Here is a 24067-nt window from a genome sequence, read left to right as displayed (position 1 = left end):
TTTTCAAAGAAGTAAACGTCTGTGTCTTGGTGCTTTGAGACTGCCGTGGAGAAATTAACAGGCATTCTTGAGCCTGGGTAAAATGTTTTGAGGCAAACTACTTTAATCTTTGACCAGGGTTTCACATGCTGCCACATTTCATTTTTCAACTGGCACCCAGCTGTCCCCTACGGGCATTCTTTATAAGGGAAGTCCTGTTATCCTATAGCTGGAGAAGGATTTCTCACTCTGTTCCTCTCCTTTCATGCAGAAAGAAGTACAGAATAACTATTGAGAGACGAACTCAACAGGAGGACTGCAACATGGGGAAACATCGGCAGTTACGTGAAGACTCCATTAGATCTCATTTTTCTGCCGCATAAAGAAGAAGAAGAAAAAGAATCCCATTCTTCCTAGGGAAAAAAGAATTAGGGAAAAGGACACAACCAAAGACATCAGTGTAAAAAGAAGAGGCTCTTGAAGAACTCACTCTTTTAAGCAGTAATTTTGTCTTAATTTCTTTCAGAAGCTCAGGAATGATTTACTAATCACATTATGCCGCATGGCATTTCATCTCATGAAAAAGGAAAATGATGCAGTTTGATGTTATAGGATGCACTTAATATGTAAAGACCATATTTCTTAAGGCATATATTAAGGGCAGCAGATCTGTGTTTAGTTGATGGGGAATGCCTCACTCTGTTCCCTTTTTTTTTCCTAGCTCCTACCACCTCCTTCCTTAATTGCATCTCACCCATGGATATCAAATATGGTTTCACAGGCACAGGTGCTGGTTGCTGTCAAAAGGAAAAGAGGGATTCATTTGGGGTATGATCCTGCATCACTGAATCATTGCCATTGATTACAGGGGATACAAGATTGGGCATATGGAGTTTAGTTCTGGGAGGGAACAGGCACTTCGGTGTAATTAACTCCACTGAGAAAGTCAGGCAGGTGGAAACACACAAACCATTCTTTCCTTCTTTGTGTAGTATCACAATCAAAAGCACTGATTCTCCCTCTTAGGTGCTGGGAGTTAGGAAGAACTCCAGTGAAGGATGAGGAGTTTCACTGGTGTGAAATAGTGAGAGAGAAGACAATCAGGCCTCCAGAGAGGACTGGCTAATTCCTCAGTCTTATATGTGTTTTATCATGCTCTTTTCTTTCCACTGCCATGACTTTTCAGGGAGGCAAATATAGTCCATGAAGAGCCGGCTCCTGTTCCCAGTGAAGTCAGTGGCAAAAGCCCATTAACTTCAGTGAGCACAGGACTGTATCCAAAATTGTAAATATGAAAGTGTTTGTATAGCTGAAGCAATTCAAAAGGGGATCTTTTTTGTGTAAAAATGACATTCCATGCTACCATGTTATTTTTAGGATATTTTTTATCTTGTATTTTTCTATTAAAGTATCTATTTTTGCTTTGGTAGGATTAAAAATTAAGGGAGAGGTTGTTTTGAAGACATATTTTCTATGATGGGAGTAACATGCAGGGAAAGTCAACAGCTGTAAATACATTTTAGAACCAGTGTTTAGGGGAGGAGAAGTGACTTTATGGATAGTAACAGACTTTTTGCCCCACTTTCTTCTCCAAGCATGTGCAACATTCAAATAGTTATTTAAACAATATAAATGCAGTTATTGAATTGTCTATGTGATGATGGCCCTGATCCTGACAATAATGAATTTTTCGCATGTTAAATAGTCCTACATTAGGCAGTGAGACTAACTATTCATATGTGTACAATTAAACACTCAAGGAACTACCTTCAGGAATTGGGGTGGTAAAACACTACTCTAGGGCTGACTTTAATCCTGCTGCCATCAGTATCCCTGGGACTTTTGCCATTGACTTTACCAGGAGCAAAACTGAATCTGTGATGAATTAGCTACTGACAGATGATTTTATACTAGACAAAGGAGAGCTCTGCGCTTTCTAGTCAACAAATGGAAATGAACAGTACATATTATAAATATGGTGAAGACGACCCATAAAACTATTGTCTGTGGGAAGACCCAGCTATGACTATGGTTCTAGTGCATGAAATCTTTTGGTTTATCCTGTTCTGATTTCATAAGCAGAACTTTCTGGTCTCAGCAGTCATAGTCAGACTTGAAAGTTAATCTCAAAACTGGCACTGAAGCCTGTGTTCTACAAACCTTCTAGGCCCTGAGAAGCCAGAGTGCCAATTCAGAGCAACCATTTTGGGGTAGCTGGAAGTGGATGAAGAGCAAAAGCTAGCTCTGTCTTCTTTCTGCTGCCTTTTATTTGCTGGTGGGGAAATACCCCATGAATATTTCCTTGGACGTTTTTCTTCTTATGTTTCACGTGTCTCTTAACATATGCAGGGGTTCATCACCTGCCCTTGTGAAAATTGTCCAATGTCCCAGGCAGCCAGAGGGCAGGGCTTCCTGACTGTCAGGGCAGCTCCAGTATAGACCAGGTAAATTTGGTGTCTTTAGGACTCACTGTAACAGCTGGTGTTCACACGGTAGATTTCCATCATCCCGTTTCCCAGTCTGGGCCTATATGACTTCTGCAAAGGTGCCTTAGCCAAAGTAACACTGCGGTCAATGGACAGTTTTCTGAAGTGGCCTCCTTATCTCATGGGCATCAGAGTAGAATGTCAGCTAGAGCAGCATTCATACTGCTGTGGATTTGGGGAGAAAAAAAGACTTCATGATTAGTTTTTAGAATTTTTTTTCAAGCAGTTGAGTTTCTCTAGCCCCTGGGCATGCTTAAGTTTTGGGGTTTTTTAAATAATTTTGAAGGGACTTTTAATTGGCTTCTTGTTTTGTAAATATGCCTCTCAGTATTTTTACCTTCTTTTATCCATTTGACTACTTTGCCACGAAAAAGGGAAGGAAAATTTTTAGATATGTAGAGAAAAGAGGGTATGATTTGAAGCATAAATTTTTTTCAAAATGATGTTTGTTATGACTTATCTTGCAGCGTGGACTAGTACTCAAACAGTTGCTAGTTAAGGAGCAAGACAGTAGTGTAGATCTGCATTTTTCCTGTGCCATGCACCGTCAAGTCAGACCAGAAGATCTAAGCCAGGAGATCTGGCTGGGACAATAAATTGTTAAAACAGCTTTTTTACTGTGTCATCTTACTATAACTAAACATATTTTTAAAAGTATAGTGAAAGGTCCCTTTTTAATTAAAAAGACAATAATTCTGATCCCTAGTTTTATGTAGGGTTTTTAATCATAACCTCAAGAAGTGTTTTTATGAGATGTGTGTTTGTGGGATGCTGATGGAGGCCTAGCCACATTACATCCCAGCACCTCCCAAGAAAGGTGAACCTTTCTTGCACATTAGAACATTTTAGATCAATGGGCTTTAATATTTCTAAATTGGTGCACACCTACCTGTGCGTTTTTCCCATGGAAGTGGGGAGATAATTTAAGACATTTCACATAAGTAGATTCCTGTACAGCATAAATAAACTTGGTCTTCTTAGCTGCCTTTCACAGGCCTCTTGTTAATAGTTCCCAGGTCTTCTATGGACCATAGATCAAAAACTGCCTTGAGTTTAGATTATTCAGCAGAGAGATTCGTTACCAGCTAATGCACTTTTCCTTTCTGGTTCATCTGCATTAGCTCAATGCCACAATGTTTAGGCTTCAAACTCTGTAAGGGAATGTCTAATCAAAATAATAATAATTGATTCTCAAAAGAGTTTTCAAAACCTACATTTTTGGCTTCAACAAATTGCCCATATTACAAACATACATCTGTATTACAGAGCAGCACAAGGAGGGCCTTGACTCAGCTCAGCACTTTAGAACACACTTAAAATATGCTCAACTTCAGCTTCTAAGTGCTTTGCTCACTTGGGACCAAAGGGTATGACCCTGGCCATGGCTGGACCAGAGGGAATCTTGCCATGTGCTTGAACTGGAGAAAGGTTGGCCCCATAGGCCATATGTTTATTGCTAAATCTTAACAGTTGTGCCTGTTAAATTGAAATTGAACTAGTGGCTTCATACTTTTTGTTTGTCAAAGTTTGACGACTTCTGCTAATTTAGCATTTTTTAAAATTACCGAATACTGGTCAGCTTAATAGAAGATTCACCTCAGAATCCTCCTCTTGAGGATTCTATGGGCAAATTACCTGACTTCCACCCTCTTATTTTCAACGCGTAGACTTCCACTGCAAGTTGACAAAGATGAAGCAAAACTGTCAATAGTGCCTGTGATTTAGTATGCTGAGACCCACAGCTTTAGAGTCAGATGCCTAGATGCTTTGTCCTGGGCCACCGGTAGTTCTGGAGGTTTTGTTTATGGACAGTTTGTGTGTCCTGAGTTGTCTGTGACTACCACCATCACTAGTTAATAACCAGTTCTTTCTGTGATGTGCTTCACTGAAGACCAAACCCAGCTAAGTTCTGAGAACATGCAGTCATTCCTAAAACTTTTGATTGAGAGTGCTGTGCACCTTGCAAGATTGTGGCCAGAATTCAGTTTATTAAAGAGTTACATTCATTTCACTTATGAAAATAAACTTTATTGATCTATTTTTTATTTGTTTTTAAGAAATGCTTTCTTGCATTATTGAAAGTATTTTGTTGTTTTTTAGTGGAGAATTATTAAGGTGTAGCTAATGCTTTGAAAATATTTGTGCTGGACAAAATAAGAGTGTGCTCCCTGACAGCATGTTTTACCGGGAGGTTAATCTCTTGATTCATTTTTTGGCTTGGAGATGCGATCACACTGTTATTAAGCTGATGAAAAAAACTGCTCATTGATTCAGTGGAAGTAAACTCAGGCCCTCAGTGAAGTGTCTTCAGACTTTAAACTCAGCATCTTGAAGCAGTTCAGAGTGAATTTCTCAGCTTTGCAGTAGAACAGGCTGCATCAGCCTTAGCTGACCTTGGCTCCAGTGCAGTTTTCACCTCATGAATGCTATAATGCTCCTGGAAAGCCAAGAATAGACATCAAAGACAGGAAGCTAATAGTCCTGGTCATAAATTTCTTTGGCAATTCAGTCCACCTTTTCCGGAGCTCAAGACAGTTCCACATCCTTCACTACCCTCCTCTGTGCTTCAGAGTAGCCATGTAGCTGTTCTGTTTCTTTAAATAAAGCAGCTGAAGTTATTTTTCCTCATTTTCTCCCAGGGTAGAATGAACACTCTTGAATTCCCCATTTTTTTCATGCTCTTTTCTCTAGCTTCAGAAGTACTTTGAAAAGAGACAGCCATTTTCCATCATTTAGTCAGAAATGCTCCCTCTTCACTGAGAAGTGGCTTTTACGTAATTTCAGCTGTTGTTCATTGCCGCCGTGCTGATCAGCTGCCAGCACACCTCATGTTGGCCTGTGGCCACACCAGCTGTTATTGGAGATCTAGACCCAGAATCGTCTGATGTTGCCTGTCTTTCAACCAAGCAAAGTTGAAAAATTGGATTGACCAAAAACTTTCTGAAGTTTAATCTGAATCTTGCAGCTGATATCCTTTCCTTTTAAAAACACCCAAGGCTGGCACCATAAATTGTGGTTATAGAAGCAGTCCCATTAAAGCTAAAATGATTACTGGGCACCACTGGGCTCACAGAAAATGCACTAGTCCAATGTGATGTCAGGTGATGTGAGACAGTCTTTTTTTTTTTTTTAACCCTAATTGTTGTTGCTATAAAATGACATTTAATTTAGTGACCACCCTCCCCAAAGCAGGGCATATGGGAACAGAAATACAAGTTTCTAATGGTACATTACCTTTTGTGTTGGTCAGGAACATGCCCTAGTAACTTGTCTCACAACAGTGAGCGATGAAGGGGCAAATTTCAGCAAAGTGCATGTTTTGTAGGAGGCAGTTTTAGCCCTTTTTAGAAACAAAGAAATACAAAAGTTACTTTTTGGAATATATTTTTAAGGACATGCTGGAAAAAGTTTTGCCTTCAGATGTGTTGCGTGTGTCTCCTCTCCTCCCCCCCCCCCGTTCTTTCTTGCTGTTGAAAGCACAAAAAGATTTGTGTGCGTGTGTGAAACCTTTCAAGTGGAAGAATGGAAGTGTTTGCACAATGCATATCCCTGCTTAGAGGCAGAAATGAATTCAGATGGCTTAAGGCCTGTATTTTTTCCATTCTCAGATACCTTTTAACATCTGAGCTCTGAGACTGATGGAAAATGATTGTTGAAATTAAAACAAATAGCTGTTTGTGAGAGACCTCAGACTTGGCTGTATACAGGGGTCAGCAAGCTGTGCGGCAGACTTTGATAGTGTCTTTTCTCTTCTAGAGAATGACAGGAAGCCTAAGCACTGTGGTTTGCCTCAGTGAAGCCTTAAGTCTGGCATAAATGCAGCTCTCCGTTTATCTCACCCATAGAGGAAGAAAGGCCAAAGGTTTAACGTTGGTGTTTTTATGAGGTTACTGCTGGTTTTGATCAAGAAGGTAATGCAGCCACGGCTTTGAGGCTTTCTTGGGCTAGTGTTTAATTATGTCCAGTGTATCATTGCATAGACTGTTTTATTATTCTATTACTTCTTCCAGAATTTACCTTTCAGAATGACTCCTAACTGACATACACCAAATCTACAGCATACAAAACTAGCTTTCGAAAGGAGAGGCTTAGAGTTTATTCAAAATCTCTCACTAACCACTAAGTTAATATTCTGCATCAAAGGCAAAATATTCTAAACACTGTTAAAGTTTGTATGTTAAGCTATAGTATTTCAGAAATCTTATGTGGATTCATTAGGTGTTAAATCTTTGAAAGGTTAAAATCCACTCTGTGTGAACTGTTGCTTGGTGTTTCTGTCATGTGAATGTTTCTAGAGGACACTTGAGCAAGCAAAGAAAATGTACCAAAAAGGGTATTTAAAAAACCATCTTGTTTTAATGGTTTCTTTTGTAATCTCAACTGGTTTGCACAGGGAACATACAATTCTTCCCCCCAAACTATGAACAGAGGTTTTGCTAATTTTATACTAAACCATCAGCAGACATAATGAGCACAGCTACGTTGGTTCATACTTGGTGGTGACCTGGACTTCTCTGTCTCTGTGAACTGCATATGCAGTGTGACAGAAGAATGAGCCACCGCTGAAAAGCCAATATCACAGTTATTAATCAGTGGTCATTTATCTTGGTGCCATGTGACATGATAAATGTTTCCTCCCATATTTAGTATCTCCCTGATGTAGCTTTGTGGCAGATGTTGTGATGACTTCTGCAGTATAGGATGCATGGGATGAAAGGATCTGTTGAGAATGTAGGGAAAACATCTGTGCACTAGAGTTAGGGAGAGAGAAGAGGGAAAATGCTCAGGGACTGATTATACTCCCATGATGATACTATTGACTGTATGGGAGGATGGGATCAAGCTCTTCTGCACAGTACACTGTCTTTATTGTTCAGTAGCTACTTTCTTAGAGACTTTGCAGAAAGCTTATTCACTTTTAAAATCTCACATAGCCCCCTTACCTAAAATTTAAACAGGATTTGAGTGGTGCATAGGACCTGCTTAGGGTGTACCATGCCCTTAGGCTGGGTATTTACCTAGTCACAATGTCATCTTTACTGTGCAGGTCCAAAAGTGCTGAGAAGACTTGGGTAGAGTGGCAGGATGAAGGCAGTGGGTAGAATTTGCTGTGTTTCTTGTGCATAGGGTGTAATTATCACAAAACTAAGAGGACTCAGGATAGACACTGTGGACGTTAACTTTGTCCCCTTTTTTCAGTGATACTGTTCATTATTAATTTAAAAATACTGGACAACAGAGAAACCTAGTACCAGTCTAGTAGAAAACAAATGGAAAACTGCACAGTATATTGTACTGATGTAAGTAGAACTATCTGCATATAATGTGATTTTATTTATTGTTGTTTTTGTGTAGAGGAGAGTGCGTATTCATGACTGTGGATATAACCTTTGTTTATTTGTTTAATGTATTTTATTTCTTTTACAACTTGGTCATTTAAAATACCTACATTCATTGATGTCCTTTGACTTTTTATTCTGTTCATTTCTTTTCACACATTTTAAAAGTGCAAGAATATCACATAACCTAAATTGTAACAAAATGTTTCCATTAAAGACATAGGAATATGTTATCACCTGTTTCTGTGGTGTCTTTTGTGACTGTTTGCTATGTTCTTGGTCTGTTTCATATAGAGGGTACTATCAGATGGTATGGAGTTAATAACAGGAGGGCTGTTCTGGGTCTAAGACACCATATAAACCCCTGATTTTAATGATGATTAGCAGCTGATTAAATCAGGAATCAATCTAACCTTTCTTTGGGAAGAAAATTCCCCCTGGTATTTTAAGGTCTGGGAAAGGTTTTCATCGGTATAAACAAACTTTGGATATTTTTCTACTTATTCTCAGTCCTCCAGAAATACAATTAAATAGGAACCAATTTATTTAAATACATTGGAACCTTAACTAGTAAGCATTAATTTTTATAGCCTGAAGAGAGGCAAAACTTACACATTTTACTAAGCTGCAAGTTCATTTCCTTGCAGCAATCTTATCAAATTGGGGGAATTTAATTCTGTTTCTTTCCTGTGCTATTAAATACAGTCTTCAAATTATCCTGTTTTGTCTAGCCTTCTGCTTTCTGTATGCATCTATTGTAGCAATGTTGCCAAATTTAAGGTTTGTGCTTGATAGTATGCCAGGCCTTTATGATCTAAAATAACTTGGAAATTAGTGTGAGGAAGAAGTATCTGATCACACTTGTAGCAAAACTACAAGTACCAAGAATTCACTGGAGAGTTGATAGAGAGATGAAAGCATCCTTTGGGTTAACTATGGACCTAAAATCTTCCTGCAGACCAGGAAAGAAAAAAGCAAAGAGTAAAAATACAGGCTTGGAGAGGCCCACTCAGTTAGGGGAGGGTTAAACTACTTTCCTAGCTGCAATGCCTTTCACTGGTAAATCTCTAAATATGTCACTAAATTTAATTAACTCAGTACTGCTAACAAGGAAATTAATATTACCAGTTTGTACAGCTGATTAAAGGTGCAAAGAGATTAACTTCCCAAAAGTGTAGAAGATAATCCCGATATATGTTAGAGTTGAGATGATTTTAAAGCTGCGTCCTCAGAGATACACTTCTAATAGTATGAATGTTGTACAGATAGAAATTACTATTTGTCCTGCTTTTGCTTGATGTTTATGCTCTTATGTCTTCATTCCATTGGAAACAGGAATTCTCTGGAAGTACCTAGCGATTTTCCACTATTTCTGTATAAAGCATTGTAGAAAAAATTGTACAAGTAGTGTTTTATGTTCCTGATAGCTGCAGTAATAGTTAAAGGTGTTTTGTGATCTTTTCAAACATGCACATTTTACATGACTCATCTGCAGTCTCTTCTAGCAAGTTAAGATTCTAGTCGGCATAAACAAAGATTAGTTTACTAATGTTTACTAATATTCTAAGTTTGCTAGAACTGAGGTCAGTAATGATACATGCTTTACTACTGCTGTATTGTAGGGATACATTGTCAGGGAAGGCAGCAGGAGAAACTTTTGACAGCAATGGCAAAAAATCTCATCAGCTTCAATAAAATAAAGTTTTCACTCAGGCTTGGGAATATGGCATGAGACGTTATTGACTGAACTTATGTTCAGTATATGACCCTCAGGCTATTACTGCAAGTCCAACATGTCATTACGTTCACAGTGGCAGGACTTTATTCCACTGTCATTAGATTTTTTTTTTCTTTTTTAATAGCTTATCCTTCAAAATGAATGCTTAAGGTATGTGTGATGAATTGTGTACATGTATACATACATCAATATTTATGAAACAGTTCATCCAGATGTGTTGGGTATCTTTTTGTCAGAGAGTATCAGCCAGTATGACAGGTAAAAATTTCATTTGGTGAAATTACTTACAGCAGTTGATCTTCAGTGGTAGCAACTTTTGGATATCATTCTAGATATTTGAATCCACAGAAGCCACACATTTTTGTGGCTTTCTTAGGAAACTATTTCTTGAGGAACATTCATCACATTTCTGAAAAATTATGGTGGCATTTGAGCCAAATCTTGGTCTTGAACCTCAGCCAATGTTTTCTTGAGTTGAAAGAGCACTGCCAATAAAAAGTAATTGTACAACTGACAGAACCTCTTTTGTTGCCTCCTAGGAATAACCATAATTTACAGTCTGTAATGCCAAAAAGGGTCTCCCTGTGTATATATGTTACTCTTGGTAAATTTTCCTGAGTCATCTTAGGGTTGGTTTGATGGTCTTCAGTCCTCTGCCTCAGAAAAAAGAAATCATATTTCCCTTTCTATAAGTAATTACTCTGTCCAGCTATTTGTTCTGGCAGTGCAGTGGTTTATTATCAGTGTCTATTCTTGACAGAATTTACACAATAAACGCGTGCTTTCAAATTTTAGATACATGTATATATAGTTTAGAAACTAGCTGATGGCAAAAATTGTAACCATGGATTTCTGATTGTCCAGGACAGGGGACGTAGGAAGCTCATGTCTATGGAAGCCCTGTTCTTCTCCCACCTATATTTCTACAGTACCAAAGCAGACAATTTCCCCAGTCTATTCTATTCCTAGTACTCACTATGTGAGCAACACCAAAGACCAACTACTACTGGGCTGTGTATGAGCCAGCAAGCTTCACAACTGATTATTTCTCCTTCTGTCTCCCTTTTGGGCTCTAGAAGGCTAATAGCACGCTTAAACCATAGAAAACACACAGGAGACACGGTGCTTGTGGCTCTTCCTCCTACCCTTTGCCTAGTGTTAGAGTAGTAGTGGCATGACGGGGAAAACCAGTGTCCTGGATTTGGATCAGGGATAGAACTGCAGTTTTTCTGCCTCCTAAGAGAATAAATTAAACATGAATGTTATTTGTGAACCAGTGTCTTGCTGAACTCATTTACTGTTGTATAAAAAGTGAAAATGCCTTAAGTAAAGGCATTTAAAAATATTTTTCCCATAATCTAAATGCCTAGACTACCAGACTGCAGCAGGCATTTCTCACTTCTTATTTCTCTTCCTGCAGCAGAACAATTTTTTTTTTGTTATTTAGCCTTCAAAGGGAAAGAGCGAGAAGACAGTCTATACACTATAGCACAGGGGCCATTCTGACAGCAATGTGTATTTGTGGATTTAAATCCCTCTTCAAACCGAACAGAAGAAAGATATCGGGGGCTCATTACAGCCCTGGTAACTAGTATTTATTAAAAGGACAGTAGCAGGAACAGTGCCTCTGAGTGTGACTTATGTGTCCTGGCTGAATCAAGGACCGGACTAATGTCTCTGACATCTGAAGAAGGAGAAAGCTGCTCTCATGATGAAGAATTTCAGATAGTGAGAAAGTCCTGACAGCACTGTCTGTCATTGAACTTGCACACATGTATGTGCCCCTGCTGAAAAGGATTGCCAGTAACGATTATGTTGAACTATTGCTTGGGCAGCCTTAAAGTGTGGAGTATGCTGAGACTCCTCTGCAGTACTTGTCACCATGCGCAGGATGGAGGTCTAGAGGAAGAGTTCACAGCCCCTGACTGAATCCTTTCATGCAAGATTTCTTCAGAACAAGGGAAGGGATCCCATTTTCTCCCATTTGATTACTGCAATGTTTCATGGGATATCAACTGGAATAATTGCTTAAGAAATACCTTTCTTGCTTAAGAAAAAATACTTAAGAAGTACCTTTCGTGCTCAGGCATCAAAGGAACAGGTCCAGTGAAAAGGCATTGATAAATCCCCTCAGTTAGGTCAGGGAGAACAAAAAGTACGGCAACAACCTGATGAGTACAGGAAATTAAACTGGAGGAATTAGGCTACTGGGTAATGACTAGAAAAAGGTGCATTATAGATTGAAGAGATCAGGGCTTTAGTCTCTGTTCTCAGATTTACCAGAGCAGAGGAATGGCCGTTATCCAACCTCCTACCCTCCTGGGATAGAGAGAAATGAGGCTTTCTACTGGGTCCCGGGCAGTTTTAGGGAAGAAATAACGGAGTCTGTCAGGAAGGCACCAAAAGATTTGAAGAATGCGGACTAGTTTCTGCCTTTTTGCATGCCTTCTTAAACAGAAATAAACCTCAGAACCACCTGGGATTCACCCAGCACCAGTTATAAATAGGAATAATGGAGTAAAGACATCAAACAAAGGAAAATGTAGGCTATGTATCAGGAAAAATTGCATAAGAGTGTGATCTATTAGCCCTCAGGCACCCCTCCCAAAGGGGGTGGAGGTGGAATTTCTGTTGCTCAAAGCATTAAAACCCCAAGCCCTTGGGAGTGTGCTGCAGGAATAATCCCACACTGACTGGAGGGAGGATGAGGTGATTTAACTGGTGGTCATTTCCACCTCCAAATCCCTTTTATGTACATGCCAGGGTGCCTTTAGTGACAAGCTGCAGTTCAATGCCAGAGCTGAAAGCAGCCTGGATACAGCTCGAGAGAGTGATTCAGAAGAAGTAGACAGGAAAGGAGGTATAGAAAGAGGAGCGGGGGGGTTAATTTAGCTGAGACAAGCCAAAGTCCATAAAAAAATTTTCCAGTTCAGTTTGGGATGGGAACTGAGGCTGAAACAAAGAAAGAGTGGTTAAGTGATCCCATCATTCCTTGAATAGTTATATGTGCATGTCACATGTCAGTGGCAAGTATGTTTAAGCCTCATTAACATTGCTTTCCTTAGTCAAGGCCTGACAAATTAATATAGATATTAAGGGCTTCTGCCTCTGACACAGATACCACTGCGCTGTAAGTCCTTACCTGGGTCCAACAAGGGGAAATTCTTCCCCTGCCTGAGCTGCAGCCGAAACAAAAGTTTCCATTAGCACCAGCACCAAACACTTAATTTCCTCCTCCCTACAGCTCCCCATACTCTGCCAAGGAAATAAAAATGAAGGAGAAATAACCTTTCCTAATTGTGAACGCCTGCATAAGAGATTATGCTTTATTTCACCCCTTTACATTGTCAGTCCTTTCTATATTCCCTCCTTCCAACACTTGTTTTCACTCTCAATTTTTCCCTTTATTTCTTCCATCGTCCTCTCTAGTCCCTCTACTCCATACCTAACCTCCTTCCTTCCCCCTGCCTGCCAGTTTTCCTAAGTGCTTGCTTTCTCCTTCTTTAAAGCTATTTTTAAAATTGTTGTTGTCTTGTTTTAAAGAGTCCACCTGGATTGTCCATGCCTGGAGAAAAAGCCTCAGCCAAGCTGGCAGCCTGAGGCAACAAATCTCTGGCCCAGGGGCCTTTCCTTTGGACCCACCAGGCTATTCTGAGGAGTGCTGCATTCTACTCCTTCATCACTGATGTGCTGTTAGTGTCATTTTACCCCCTTACTGCTGCAGGGACTGCTACTGAGGGAGAAAGTACCTTTCTCTAATGCTACAGGGCTCTGACTTTATTTCTGGCTCACAGCAGAAATGTAAATAACCACAAACAACTGCATTCCTTCAGAGAACATTGCTTATGTCACCTGTCCATTAGCAAATACTACACAATGTCATGATTATTTTTTCCGTAAAAGATAACACAACTTTCCTTAGGACATTTTGAAGATTTTTTTTTTCTTTTTGGTAGAAATAACTGGCTTCTCTCTGATTTCTCAGAGGCAAACCTCCCAGACTGGAAGAATGATCAAAATCCAATTGCAATATTGCAGCCTTCCATCCCATACAGACCACCTGTTGAAAATAAAGTTTATTGTCTGTCAAACAAACATTATTAGGAGGCTGTGTTCTGCTAGAACATAATGTACCTAACTTGGCAGACTAATGTTAACAGGATAGTACCATTGTAGAGGGAGCAGGCAAAGACACACCCGTACGTATCCCACGATGCCAGCACAATTCTTCCTATTCCTACAGGCTTGTAAAATTTGAAGTTTGCTGTGTTATCTGTAGACCTACAGTCCTGCATTTAGGCAGCAAAGAGAGCTGGAAAAGGAGAAGGTCTTTGAACTCTGATAGTAACTACATCTAAGGCTTCACAAAGGTAAGAAAGTCCTATGCAAACATTAACCAACACACGCCACACGGCATTGACAATGAGTAGTGCTGCCTCTTAAAGAATGTTTTAATGTTCTGGCTGAATGCCAGCTCAGTTTTCTTTGTAGAGTAAGTTCTTCAACTGAAACTCTACATAAGTCAGTATGTCCTGTGACAGATCAGGCATCCGATGCAGCCTTTCCATTTCTATTGTTGATTTGGCTAGATATTGAACCTGACTATGGGGCAAACCCCATAACTTACTTGCATCAAATAGAATCGACTGGTTGGGTTAAAATGCTTCCAGATGCAGCAGTCAAGGCTTTGAAAAATGACTGGTGGTTTTAAATCTCTCAGTTCAGGGGGTGCTTAATTTGAGATACTTTGATGTAATTTGACTTTTCCAGTGGCAAAGCCTTACTCTGAGAAAATCAGGTCTACTTTAGATTGCCTTAGGCAGGCCCATGTATAAACAATGCATCCAAAATCACTAATCATTTGGAAAATAGAAGTATTTAAAAAAAAAGAAGTCAGCCCCCAAATCCTCCTCAACCCCAATATCCTTAGTTACTACATTAAAACCTGATTATTATGTCCTTTTTTTGGTAACTAGTTTCTTCTCATTAGTAGTTTTGCAAATGCACATATGGGGAAAACACTGAAAACAGCAACAAAACTGTACAGGAAAGTTTGAAATACTGAAAAAAAAACCCCAGCGAAATTATTTTTAACAAAGTTAAATAGTAGTATAGAAACGTATGTGTTCCTTTCATTAGAAAGTCAAGAATGATCCTAATTCTCTTCCTTTTTGCTGTTGAGAACTGACACGAGTATCTCCTGGAATTCCAGAAGCCCCCCAGCCCCATGGGGGTAACAAACCTGAAGTCATTGCTTGACTAATACTTGTATTCAAAATGCAATCTGAAGCAGGGCTTTCAATCAAAAACATCACTCACAGGTCTGCAGCTCTGTTACATTTCAATGCCCACATATTTACATTACATTTACACTGCTCCAGTCCTCTGTGTGTCATATGTTGCTTAAGCTTCCTTGTGGTTGCAGGGCTAACTGGATTAATTCACGGTTCCCAAGGTTAGTGTCCCAGGTGGGAGGCAGGAAGCTGGGCAGCTTTGCTAACTATCTGTCTTGTTCTGCTAATGGAGCAAATTTTCCCCTATTGTGGTTACAGTTTTCAAGGAGGTATGTTATACTAGCTAAATACTGCAGTAACTGCAACTTAATAAATCTAGCCAAATGGTATCTAACACATTGTCTTCTGTTAGATCATGCCATATATATATTGGAAGTACTAAAAGCATGCATTAACTATATAGTGGAAACAGACCCAGGTTGTGTATCTATGTGCCACTTTCAAAAAGTCAGGGCTAAATGCTTTGTATGGCATAAAAATCATGCCTCCTTTGTAGATTTACACATTTCTCTCCAATGTTTGGAGAGAAAATTAATAGTTGAGAAGCAACAGTTTTTAATGGAAATGAGGGCTCTTTTCCCTGACCATCCTGCTTTGCACAACCCCCTTTAGGGTTTGTACTATTCAGAAGAAGAAAACACAGCTCTTAGAATAAAGGACAAGCTTTAGAAATTGTTCAAGACATGATCTACCAAAATAAATTTGGTAGAATTATTTCCACTGTCCCAATACTAAATTTAGCCCTTAAGACACACATGTGCAAGATTTCTCACAAACACTTGTATGTAATACTATCAAAACAAAACACATTCAAGGGTGAAGGACTTTTCAATGCCTATTCCAAGTTCTGAAACTTCTTGATACATTTTCTATTTGTTGCCATTCTTACTCCTGATTTGATGGTCACATGTGGAAAGCTTTATACATTAGGTTGATTGAAAAATGTTCATCCGCACTGTGAAAAAAACTGTCGAGCCCTGCTCATAATACTCTTTCCTTCCAAACCTTTGAATGACTGTTACATCTTCTTGAACTAATAAAAATATTTTCTGTTAGTCTTTTTTTAAAAAAAAATCAGTATTTTATCCTGCAAGGAAAATAGTCCTTTTCCTTTTTCTTCTGAACAGCTGTTTTCAAGCATGTAACACAAAGAGATTACTTAAAGGTAAGGTAAATATATTAAGTAATGTTACCTTCACCATTTTTTACCCACTCAAAGTTTCAACCAAGAGTTTTGTAGCAAGGTAAAACTTAAAGGAAGGGTTTCTGTAATTAAGGGCCTCATTATGCCTTCCCTTGTGCTTGCCTGGTTACTAAGGGAATGGGATTACGCACTCCAATAGTTTGTCCATTGGTGGCAAGTTTTGAAACAGCTGGCTAATTTCAGATACATTTGACAGAGGGGTGGAGGGTTCTGAAAGATATTTGGGCTTCAGAGATTTCATGCAAATGGATGACTAAATACAAGGAGGCTGTAAGAGTGAGCAGGAGAGAAATACCTCTACTGATGGAAGGAATCAAAGCTGGGTTCAGCATTTATCATCTCTGTTGGCCTGATGGTAGCCAATATAAATCCAGGCACTGAGCGGGTGATCAAGCATGTTGTCCCAGGCCCACTTCACAATAAGAGTTTTGAATGGTAGTATAAGTTGGAGTCATTATTTTTCGTTTGGCATTGAAATAAACAGAGGAAAAGGACAAGGAAAGGGAAGGATAAATATTTTTGCAAAACACATCTAAAACACTAATGAACATTAAATCATTTCTACAGGAGTTTGCAAATCAAAGGAAACAAGGAAGAAACCCTCCTAAGTTTGTTAAATTGAGAACAGCTACACATTTTTGTTTTTCTACTATTATCTGGAATTTTCCTTCTTCCTAATGTTATCATTATTACTTTACATTTAAGCCTATGCTAAGTGTGATTTAACACAGGAGACAGAAAATCAGAGAGGTCTGGTTCTCAGTATCAGAGGTGTCTTTGTTGTGGAAAGTTGTCAGCTCCCAAACCTTGTCTACACTGCATAGATCTGTGTACTTTGGCAGGTTTATAGCTCAGAATCTAACTCCCCAGAGACTTGCTGCAACTTGTAAACCCATAAGGAATTTTTCAGGCCAGTTCTATAACCTAATTCATTCACTTATGAGAACAGATCCATTATAAGGTTTTTTACAGGCATTTTCAAATACTTGCTTTTCTTTGTCACTCTTGGAGTAACAGTGATTTGAAACACTGAAAAAGATGTCAGGTTAGCTCCTTGTACCAGATAGCTTTCTCTCTGGATTTCAAGGTAGAATTCCTAAAGCTTTGGTTTTGTTATCTAAGATGCAGAAAAATAGAAGGGACAGAAAATATTTTAGCATTTGTTCCTGGCTTTTTTCTTGGATTTATTTCTAAATGTACTGCTTGCCCTCTAGGTCAAATGATTGTATCAGCTGTGCAGCTGGATGAAATACTCTCAGCTGAAAAGGGCAAAAAAAGTGAACCAAAAAATCATCAAATGAAACATTTAATTTTGTGTTAAGCAGTAGAGTTCAGATAACCTGAAACATTTTGGAGTTTTTTATTTGATCTGTTGCTGGGAAAACAACCTGTTTTCATTTCATTTTGGTCTGAATCTGTTACTCTCTCTGCAGATGTTTTCAGCTTATTTAATTAATCACTAATAAAACAAAAGCATGAATTGGGCTGTATATTACAGTATCATTTAATCCCATTCTTCCATTAAACATCTAAAATGTTCCAATTTTTTCAGAGGAAAAAGAATCAGCTTCTTATTTGACTTGAGAAGATTCAGGAACTTCCAGTACTATGAAAATGTAGCTCAGTAAATTACTTTACACTTTGTCCCAGGATTATAGCTTCTTTGGCTGCCTGGATTACTTGGCTTGAATCTTTTATCTTTTTTTTACATCAGTGGCTTCCAGTCATCCCCTCTTTCATGTTTACTTTCTCGTCTCTCCATCCTTTATAACCTTTTCTTTGTACTATTAAAGCCACATACAAAAATTGTTTTTCTGAAAGACACACCAAAACTTGACTCATTCCTGAATGCCAAGAGAACATTGCAAATTATTTCAGACACCATTCCAGCAGGCCCATTCAGCACAGAGATGGGGCTTGCATTCACAGGGTAAGAAGTACATCAGGACAGAAAGAGGATGGCCAAAGCTTTGCTGTACTGTAACAATTCCTGCCTAAGAAATGGCCCAGAGGGGGGCTGTTGCAACTAGTAACACCCTGAAGCCCTGCAAGATCTTCCAGGTTGCTTCTGTTCCTGCCCAAGGTGAGAGAAGATGGAGGTAATTTACTGATGCAGCTGATCCCTTCACTTCCTCACAGACCTCCAGCACATCTGCAGTGCTGTCTCACTGGGACTGTGAGGGACCAGGAGCGACTATGAAATTAGCCTCTGGAGGACTGACTGCCAAGTGATTCAAACAGCATTGTATAAAAGCACATTTCTGATAAAGTATTTACACACCAGCTTATAGTGTTTTCATGTAACCCGTAATTCCTCCTATTCTCTTCTGGTTCACTTATCCTGTCCACAACTATGGTATGTAAGTGTTCAGAGAGGGCATGATTACATCTGTTTTATCAATACACACCATTCTGTGGAAATGGGACCAGCAATTAAAATTAAATTATGCTGCTTTTCCCCTTTGAAATCATTGATGAAAAAAAAATCTAAAAATATTATCTTAACCTTTTGCTAATATCACTGTGAACCTTTGGTTTAAGGTCTCTTTATTTAACGTTTAAAAGAGGAAGTGATAACAAACGTTTCAAGTAACATTGTTCCCAAAGACGTAGGAACTCTGTCTCCAAGCAAAATACTTAACCACTTCTTGTTTACAAGAGGTATTTTCTGATGTTCTTTTCTTGTCTGCAAAGGTCCAAAACTCACACCAAAAAAAAAGGAGAAGCACCTTTTTTGAACTCACAAATAAAACCCCCCACTTGCATTGTAGCTGGTCTGATACAGAGATGGAAGAGAAGATGTGAAAAGTACCCAACAATGATTTTTCACATAGGACTACTCTGTGCAGTACATAAGCACAAGTGAACCTAATAATAACTAACCAGATTAAATCGCAGATAAATTAGAGCCTTCTTAAACTGAGAAATACTTGATTTAGCTGAAGTTTCTAACAGAGACTTTTAAAATTGAATTGACATAAATAAATTAATGCTGCAAAATATTTGGTACATTGTTCACTAAATTAACTTCTTTAATTAAGAAAAAACCTATACATATTGTTAACTGATTTTTGCACAGTGCTGAATACTATTTTTGTCCACATTCCCTCCATGAAACTGATGGAGCTCACTGGGAGTAAAAGTGGCATGTGAGAGGAATCATCACTTTTATTTTTATTTACTTATCAATGCACATCTAGGAACCTGCTCATTGAAGTCAGTCTGATCACCAATCTTTAGTTACAGAAATAGTACTGCTGCAATCAGAGGAGAAGCAAGTGCCTCATGGGCTTTCCTGGCCTGTGGAGTACATGCTAAAAGGACTCAGCACTTCTGGAAGACATAGAGCTTATGAAACTGCTAAGTATTACCAGTTGAAACAATTTTTAGGATTTATGTTGCTGACTCAGAGACCATAAACTGGCCTGCAAAATTCAGTTGCTTCTTCAGTTTTCTGCAGCTGTCCAGCTGCAGTTGCTGGATCTAGTCTCTGGTGGGAGTTCTCTGTTGAATGCTTTCTGACAAGTGGACAGAAAGACTGTTCTTTAGCTATTTTCCGCCTTGCAATGGAAAGAAAATTCACTCTACCAGCTAGTTTGTGGAAATCTTGAGATTGGGGGGGGAGGGGAGAGGGGAAGGAAAACTTTTAAAGAAGGTGATATTTAGCATTTTTAAAGGTGAGGAAAACATGCCAGCCAAACTGTCTGACCACTGGTATTCAGTGTCAAAGACAAAACTAAGGAATGTTAATTTGTCTGGGGTTTCAGTTCTTCCCTTGCATAAAGCAGTAAGAGTTTTTATTACAGCAAAGAGTTTTAATTACAGCAAAGTCAATAAGGTCACTCAATTGACTTGAAACAAGGTTTCATTTTTTAAGCCTGGATGTGGATGATGGGTTAACATCAAAGTTCTGTTAACTATAGCTGGGAAAAGAAACCAGGGAGGCTGATTCTCCCTGGTAAGGGACATTATGACTTTCATCATGGCTAGTGAGAAATGTATGTATTACTCAGGAGAATAATAATAGTGAGAAAGAAACCAGATTTTGCAAGGGATCTTTTTAGTTCATAGCATTTACCATGTGTTCTGCAGTGATCAGATAGTTTAAAGAAAGCTGAGAAAAATCTCATCAGGTAAAGCCTTCCAGAGGAGGAATTTTTCCCAATCTGTATTAGTTAGTGATTATTTTGTGTCCTGAAGCAAAGGATTCATACATAAACATAAACCACAATGCCTATATTAATGTCAGATTCCTATTTGAATTCATGCAGTTATGCATCTGTGAAAAAATAGCATTTTCTATGATGGGTTTCCAGAATATTTCTGTCAGATATTCCTGTGCCTTGGGTGCTCTTGAAAAGCAAATTAGAACCCATTACATAGTCAATCTGTGAAAATGGGCCGTGATATAATTAAAAAATTGGCTCTCTGGACTTTTTTCCTGTGCTAAAACACTACATTGGGTCTAGGTGAAGGTTGCATGGTATGTTGCACACCTAACGTGAAGAACAACAAAACGAAAATTGCAGGTTGTACATGCGTTTTACAACTTTCCTGAGAGAGATGCTTCAACACTGTAACAACCACAGTATGAACCTGGCAATGACCACAACTGTAACTCTGTCCCAGCGTAGATTACGGTCAGCTTCCTACTGCTCCAACGCATTTGTGACTCTGCACAACTCTGAAGAGTTGTATTTGGAGATTGGAATACTGAAGGACTACTGCTGACTGGATTTACATTGCTGGAATATCTATATGACCTGCAAAATCTCCTGCAATTTCTTTTCCTCATATTGCTTTATCTCAGCATGATGAGAATCCTTCCTGCAATTTCATTTAAGAGAGCCAGAGCAGAATACAAAGATGCAAAGTCTGACCGGTAAAGGATGCCTTCCTCAGATAAAAATACTTGATTTTAAGCCAGATTTAGAGCTTTCACAAGAGTACATGGGCATGAAGCAATGCATCTTGATTTTTGCCCAGCACCTTGTTCATAAGAAATCTGTCTAGCCATTCCAGGAGTAATTTTGGAGGTGATTATTTCTCACATAATTTTACCATTTTAAAATACTTTTCACTTCACATGAGTAGAAGGAATGTGATAGTCAGGACAGTAAGCCATGCAACAGAAAGTTGACCCTGACGGTGCTAGCCTTAATCAAGCTGAAGTGCTAACCATTTCTCATAGAAATTATTTCCTGTCTGCTGGAGATATTCCCACAGCACTAATAGAGAGCTGTTATATTGCTCTAATTGAAAAAGCTTAAGTTGTCTAAGAGGCTTGCTTTGTATAAAATGTAACACAGAACATTTACTATCAGACAGCAGAAAATATAGAAGTTAATCCAAACATGTCTATGTTGCTTTCAGCTTTTTAAAAAAAGATTGTTTCATGAATGGAAGAACTAATAAATGCTGGTTGCAGTATGCAGTATGCTATGCTACCCTTTTAATAACCCTGACTCCCTGACCCTTTCACAAAATCACTCTTTGCTCTCTCATATTTACCTTAAAGCATCTCATCCATTTTCCCCAGTACTTCCTCTCTTTCTCACCTTCTGTAATGCCTGCTTATGCAGAAATTAATGCCTGCTGTAATGCATTCAAATCCAAACAGGTATTCCCCTGCAACCTTTCTTGTGGTGGTGGTGGCACTAATCCATTGGTTTTCAGGAAATGAAGAGGAATGTAATTTCTATCCCTTTATAAAATGTACTTGAAATCAACCAACAGATTCAAAAGCTATTAGTGGAGTGTCAGATGGACTGTCAGACAGACGTTAGCAATGGTTAAGAAACTAGACTAAAAAACTGAGGCTGGAGAAATACTGCACACATTGTACACTTGTAATGTTAGAAGTGTGATATTTACATTGCCTGCACAACATAAATACATACATCTGTTGAGGAAGGGAATGCCTTTTTGTATTAATATTTCCACATATAAAGACCTGCATCTAAGTACATATGAGTTACTTTCATATTTAGTGGGAGTACATGCAAATCATCCAAGCACCACTTAGAGTACACAGACTTCAGTGTTTAGCTGTTTCTCAAATCTGCTGTGTATTCATTCATGAGTATTTGAAATGCATTCTATAGCAATTAGGCAGGTCTGCCTGTTTGTAGCAGTACTGATCTAAATCAACCCTAGAGCTAAACTTAAGTCTATTAAAAAAAAATCTAGCTCCTTCTCCTCAGGCAGAGATTTACTGAGTGCTGATCAAAAGCTATTACCCTCTTGTGTAATAGGAAAAAAACAGAAAACCCCTATCTCAGGTAATGCAAGTCTGACAACACATTTACATATTTGCAAGCATCTTTTTCATTTCATTAAAAAAATTGAAGAAAAAAATTAAAGGGGCTGATCCTAAGTTAAAACGGGACTTATACAAAGTGTGTGTCCTCAGGAAACTGGTCAAGCCACCCCTTTCGGACATTCTTGAGGTTGCTGAGAATAGTAAAATGATCATTCTGTTCCTCCCTCTGATTTTGGTGCCTAATCACCCCTTTCTGAGAGCTGAAAGCCTGTGGTCCCTGAGTTTAGACACTGTGATTAGTACAGCAGCCACGGACTCCCCAATGTCTTAGCATAACCCTTCACAGAGTTCCCTTTCGTGGGCAGTCTGACCTATACTTCATGTCTTCAGGGACGTGTGATGGTGGAAGCAGGCAGACACAGGCCTTGAAAAATATCCAAATCTATTAATCTTTACTTCTGGTAGCATAAATTATATCCAAATCCAGACAAACAATAAGCCATCTGTATATATTTGCCTGCTTCAGTTTCCTCATACTTAAGCATTCTTTGGGGTTAAGACACTCTTCTAAGGAGTTCAGCATTTTCTCCTTCCTACTGTACTTTGACTTTTCCTTCAAAGCACAGAGTTGATACAAGCTCTTCTTTAACTACTCTAAAATATCCACTAGAAAAAAAAAAAGTTTTATTTTATAACTTACTTCATCTTGACAAGCCGACTAACTTTAATTTCTATGTCTTGAGAAGCTCAGACATGAAGAACTAGTTTGTCCTGAGCAACAGTTCTCTGTAATGCCATTTGAAGGCACAATCATAAAAAAGTTTAACATATTATCATTATCTTCCATTATTACCCCTGTAACTAGTGCAAGATTTTTTCTTGACATTGCTGCTGATATTTAACTTACTAGGGAGGCAAAAGACAACAGTGAAAGCAACTGAGCTCCACCTCCAAAATAGATGTTGCAAGCTGACAAAGTCATGTGCATATGGAGAGCTCATTTCACATCAACATTTTCAGTGACCTTCTTTGCTACCCTATTGCAGAAGTGATATTCTGCAATAACTGTGTCCACATGGCCAGCTGTTTCCTACTTAATTTCTACAACAATGGCATAAAGACAGCAGGGGCCTATTTAAAAGTAAGCACATAGCATTCTGGGCAGCAATCCTATGGTGCTTTTTCCAAATGGTGAGCTAGCTGTCTGTGTTCTGGATCCTCTCTTGTGGTGTGTTGTGATTATATAGCAGAGCCAGCTGGAATCAGCCAGAATTGCAGGACTTGTGGTCAAACTACACATTTCCACTGGTTCATCTCCTTTTGGTGTACCAAAGCATTTTCAAGTTACTGTCAGCTAGCATAAAGGCACCTCTTCTCTCTGCCATGCCCCTAGGAGTCTCTCATACAAAGAGGCTGAGATCTCCACACTGAATGGATTTATCTATAGAAAGCACACAGCTTTTTGAGAGGTCATTTAGCAGCTCAAATGAGGTGATGGCACCAGGAAGAGGATGAGAATACTAACCAGGAATGAACTGTTTCTGAAATAATTCCATTTTCTGAACACAGGAAAAAGGCAGAATATGCTGGGAAAGCACAGTGCTGCAGATATGTTAAGCTTAGTGGAGATGAAAAAAACATAAGCACTATGATGATCTCTGTTCTTAGGATCTCTGCCATGCTGATCTTATGGCTATAGCAGCAGCACAGCAGCATGGGCCATAAAACATAGAAGGCATGGGAGATTCTTGGTGGCTTTACCTGC

At 38.8% G+C, this 24067-nt stretch overlaps 1 protein-coding gene across 2 annotated transcripts in view; it reads left to right on the top strand.

Moving 5' to 3' along the window:
* NPR3 (natriuretic peptide receptor 3) overlaps positions 1-7979 on the top strand; it is a 50809-nt gene extending 42830 nt beyond the window's left edge. For both annotated transcript variants that reach the window (XM_072860082.1, XM_072860081.1), the window contains exon 8: positions 251-7979. In XM_072860082.1, the coding sequence (XP_072716183.1) occupies positions 251-362 (112 nt within the window). In that variant the 3' untranslated portion in view covers positions 363-7979. The remainder of the gene's footprint in view (positions 1-250) is intronic.
* Positions 7980-24067: the final 16088 nt, after the last annotated feature.

Source organism: Ciconia boyciana, chromosome 4 (assembly GCF_034638445.1).
Source record: "Ciconia boyciana chromosome 4, ASM3463844v1, whole genome shotgun sequence".
Classification (NCBI taxonomy): domain Eukaryota; kingdom Metazoa; phylum Chordata; class Aves; order Ciconiiformes; family Ciconiidae; genus Ciconia; species Ciconia boyciana.
This window is presented reverse-complemented; position numbering and strand designations above follow the sequence as displayed.